At 34.8% G+C, this 4,833-nt stretch overlaps 1 protein-coding gene across 1 annotated transcript; it reads left to right on the top strand.

Moving 5' to 3' along the window:
- The first annotated feature begins 3,144 nt into the window (after window positions 1–3,144).
- On the top strand, window positions 3,145–3,915 carry LOC149266936 (uncharacterized protein C2F7.02c-like). Its single transcript, XM_089409656.1, has one exon. It carries the CDS (start codon window positions 3,145–3,147, stop codon window positions 3,913–3,915), a length of 771 nt encoding a protein of 256 aa, XP_089265782.1.
- The last annotated feature ends 918 nt before the right edge of the window (window positions 3,916–4,833 follow it).

The following is a 4,833-nucleotide window of genomic DNA, read 5'->3' as shown; positions in this document are numbered from 1 at the left end:
CTTTGATACCACTTGTTATGCTCTTAACCTGCAAAATGATACCAGAATACCAAATATGCGAAGAAATATACCCAGAACATAGAACAATGAGAAACAACAGCGAGCATTTTATTATTCAAAAAGCAATGTTCACTTGCCTCTTCGAGGGGGCAACCTCCAATAGAGCCGAGCTCGATTACACAATAAGACATGATGCTCCTTGTAGGGAGTCTCTATCCTTTATATATGATTCGTACATGCAATACCATGGAGCAATACCATGGTTCTTATTAATACCATCTATCTAATACCATGGCCCATTTGCAACTAATTGTGGTCCCGTCATTAAATGCGTGTTAACCACTTACAATTATTAATATGGGCTTTATTGACTCTTTACTTAACTATAACTATAACTCGATCCTACTACATAAATAAGGGGGTTAGGGTGGGACCCTAACATAAAATGTTATTTGTATTTAATTTTGATGCATGATTTATTTTGTGATTCACTTATAGTATTGTTCATAGATAAATGAATGTTGAATAAGAATCTCTTATTGAATTAAGGCTTCTGTGATCCATATCAAATTTTTGAAGATTCTTCGGTGAAAATCACATAGAGAAACTTTTGTCGACGCGTTTCGAACCAACCAATGTGGTTCATCGTTAGGACAAGTTAAATGAGCAGATCTCGTTTTTCACATTAAATAGACAGGGCAGAATATCCCATGACCCAATTTTCCAGACAAGATATGTCATTTTAGCCGTTATCTTGTCTGGAAAATTGGGTCATGGGATATTCTGCCCTGTCTATTTAATGTGCAAAACGAGATCTGCTCATTTAACTTGTCCTGATGATGAACCACACTGGTTGGTTCGAAACGCGTCGACAAAAGTTTCTCTATGTGATTTTCGCCGAAGAATATTAAAAAAAAAGAATCTCTTAATTTGTCTCATTTATGGTAATACAAAATCTTGAGATTTTCTCTCTATTTCGTTAAAAGAATATATAATGTCTTATATTCTTGCAGTTAGTAAGATTAAACGATATATATATATCTATATCTATATATATATATATATATATATATATATAGGTTCTAAACTTGGTATCATAACTAGTTTAAAAAATTGGAACCTTGAGCCCTCTAACCTTCTTTCTCATAGTATTTTTTTGTCTTATCTCATGTGGAGTTCTTCTAGAAATTGGTTAAATTTTGGAAAACCAACTTGTGGAATGCTACCAATCCCATGATAGATGGATGTCCTGAAAATAAATTGAAACAACTCAATAAGAATGCTTCCGGTAAAGCCATTCCTCTTGAAATCTGCTAAAATCAACTGAATAAAACCTTCTACAACCCTCTAAAGATAGTGGAATAGGTCCCAAGAACTTATTACATGATAAATTTATGAGCCTAACTTTCTCAAGAAGGACATGGAAGAAATCTCTCCAATGAAACTATTTCTAGTCAAATCTAGAGAGTCCAGGTCACAACACTCTTAATTGATACCTATTTGAACAATTTTAAAGTGTTCCTCTGTCCTTTGGAATGAGGGTTGTAATGCATGTAACTGATAAAACTTTTCATTTTTCATAGGAGTTTAGATCCCTAATTTGATTTGTGATACTAGAAAATAATATTTATATCCACCTCTAAATCACATATCTATATTGAAAATGATATGTTTGGTGCCAATGCCCATACCACAAAACAAATTACCTAAGGATTTTTTTGGGTTAACGATTTTTTTGGGTTAGAGATGTATATTGTTCCCACACTTCAAATTCATGACCCATTCATAGCAATACTGGAAACTATAATTAGTATACTACAATTATACACTCAACACATCACAAACTACCACGCAAATATATCTCACAATGAGATCTAAGAAAGATCCCAACATCTCACCTAACTGAAGAAACACCCATTACTTACTAATATTCTGGTAAATATACTGGAAACTGGAAACTATAATTAGTATACTACAATTATACACTCAACACATCACAAACTACCACGCAAATATATCTCACAATGAGATCTAAGAAAGATCCCAACTGAAGAAACACCCATTACTTACTAATATTCTGGTAAATACACATCAGATTCTTCATGGTTCATTGGATAACATAGGTAACTTGTTTTCATATATATATATATCTATAAAAGCATAGCCATCTGTGTAAAATTTCAAAGACAACTCATAATTATGTTCTTCAATTTCAATGTCAGTATATTTTCCAGCTTTCCAAACTAAGTATGCTAGGAAGGCACGAGAAGCCATAATATGAGGAAGGAAAGGGCATGTATTAATGTTATCCAAGGATGAGCAATGTGATGCCCAACATCATATGAATTTAGTCCTAAGAATTAAGATCAATCATATTACTAGTTTTCTACTCAAAACTCATACGGAAAATCTAACATCAAAAAAATATAAAGATGAGTTAAAGGATATTGTCTTCATCATCCTCATCAAAACTCTTCGTGCAAAGGTTTTACATTGCATTTGGCATTGTTACTCGCTGTAGTTTTCCCATTCCACAAAATCAGCGATAGTAACTAGACCTAAAAATTTCCATGGTAAGAAGCATATACGGTGATTATTACGGTTGTTGTAAAGTCACGCAAAATTGAATCCAGAAAGATGGAATTTCTTCCAACCTTTTAGCGGTGTAAATGTAAAAGTGAATTTATTAAATGCCAGGAACATCAAGGACCTGAGATCACGGAACTGAGATGACGGAATCCCATTCCAACATACAAAATCACTGTCATTTTTCATTAAAAATAGTTGTATTCGGCTAATTATTATTTACTGAATTTGTGAGAGAAATTGATTTGGCTTATATTCGGCAAAATCTACACTAAAATCACTTACTCTCTTAGGTAAACGTCCATGAAAAGCAGCTGATACGAAACGGTGAGTATCTGCAGGGTAGGGTCGTGTCCCTTTACAAGTTTATATTATAAAAATCCGAAAGCGTTGTTCATTTCACGATCCATTGCTTCAAATTGCACCAGCTGTGACACGACATATATCATTTCCTTGAATATTATTAGCTGATCCGCAGGTTCATTCATTAATTCAATTCAATATCCCATTCTTGAGTTCAATATCCAAACGGGTGGCAGAGCTAGGGTTTTCTTCAAAATGCATTCTTCCAGCGCCAACCCTAATGCCAATGGAGATGAAGGTGAATCATCTAACGTGCATGTTAGTGAGCCACACGTGCCTGTACCAACTTTGAGTGATAATAGTAAGAAGGAAGGGTTGAATTGCCAGGCGGGTGGCGTTTTACCTCCCATGTCAGGAGAAAATCCAAATAAGAAAACACTTGTGTTAGACTTGGACGGAACTCTGGTTCACTCCGATTATACACCAGCGCCAGCAGGCTATGATTTTACTCTATATCTTGAGGGCAGCAACAAACCCCTGTATGTGTCGAAAAGGCCTGGCGTGGACAAATTGTTGCAGACATTAGGCAGCACAGGGTTGTATGAGATTGTCATCTTCACGGCAGGAAGGGAATGCTATGCAAATGCTTTGGTGGACAAGATCTTGGATTTATTGCCTCCCTCGCAACACGCCATCACAAACACAAATATAATTCCCCGCACCCACCGCCTTGACAGACGCCACTGCACCCATGTTGAAGGAGTCCTCGATGAAGTGAAGGACCTGTCTATTCTGGGACGGGATCTGAAAAACGTCATAATAGTCGACGACCGCCCATCCTCCTATTATCTCCAACCAGAAAATGCCATCGGGATCGATTCCTGGACTGGCGACAACACTGACGACAATTCCCTCTTACTACTCCTCCCTTGGCTCCTCGCAATCCAAGATCCAAAATTTCCTTACTGCACCTCAGATGACGTGAGAGAAGTGCTGAAGTTAGTACTGGGTGAACGTAAAGATTAGCAGGAGCATAACGGTTTTATACATTTTAGAGAGATTTTTCGGCAAAAATCACATAGAATCTTATTTGTCGACGCTTTTCAAATCAACTAGTGTAATTCATCGTCAAGATAACGATTTTATACATTAGATTTCTGCACTTGAAATTACTAATCGATACCCATTCATTAATTTTTGTTGAACTGAAAATATAAAAATAAAAATTTCTATTTTAAATATCACCAAAAATGTTTCATATAAACACATAAATATAAAATGAATGGCTATTTTATAGGTCGATATTTTATTTTGATGTTTCATACAAGCTATACCTAACGTCGCAACTTTTAAATGATTAATTAAAATAAAAAAAATAACGAAAAAGAAATGTGTACCTACATTAGTTTTTTTTGGTATACACGTGTTACACAAATCCATTTGATTTTAATGACTAATAATTGTTCATGGTCATTTCTCTTATTGATGCATAAACCATATCCAACTCTTTAAATATTTGTTATGATAATTAAAACTATAGTGATTTCACCCTCGTGTGATGAAGAATACCCGTTCTTTTGAAACCAAAGTTATTTATTACCTATAGATTTCGGGGCATATGATCAACTATTAAGTAAATAACTTTCGAGGGTACCCTTTTATTTTTCTAACACAAAAGTTATTTATTACCTATAGATTTCGGGGCATATGATCAGCTATTAAGTAAATAATTTTCGGAGTTACTCTTTTATTTCTCTAAATGCACTATCAAAGATTAAACTTGAAGCAACTACACAACATGAATTTAGGCATGTAGAAATGACATGTAGTATGAAAAAACTACACAACATGAATTTAGGCATGTAGAAATGACATGTAGTATGAAAAGAAATATAGGAAGGATGGTAAAGGATTGTGAGGTAGATTTAGGAGTATGCAAAACCA

The sequence above is a fragment of the Pinus tabuliformis genome, chromosome 6, assembly GCF_031772625.1.
Source record: "Pinus tabuliformis cultivar Carrire ecotype Pingquan chromosome 6, CPIR1, whole genome shotgun sequence".
In the NCBI taxonomy this organism is placed as follows: Eukaryota; Viridiplantae; Streptophyta; class Pinopsida; order Pinales; family Pinaceae; genus Pinus; species Pinus tabuliformis.
This window is presented reverse-complemented; position numbering and strand designations above follow the sequence as displayed.

What these genes read in the sequence shown, in the direction of transcription:
- LOC149266936 (XM_089409656.1), top strand. Translation starts at nt 3,145, where the DNA reads ATGCATTCTTCCAGCGCCAACCCTAATGCCAATGGAGATGAAGGTGAA.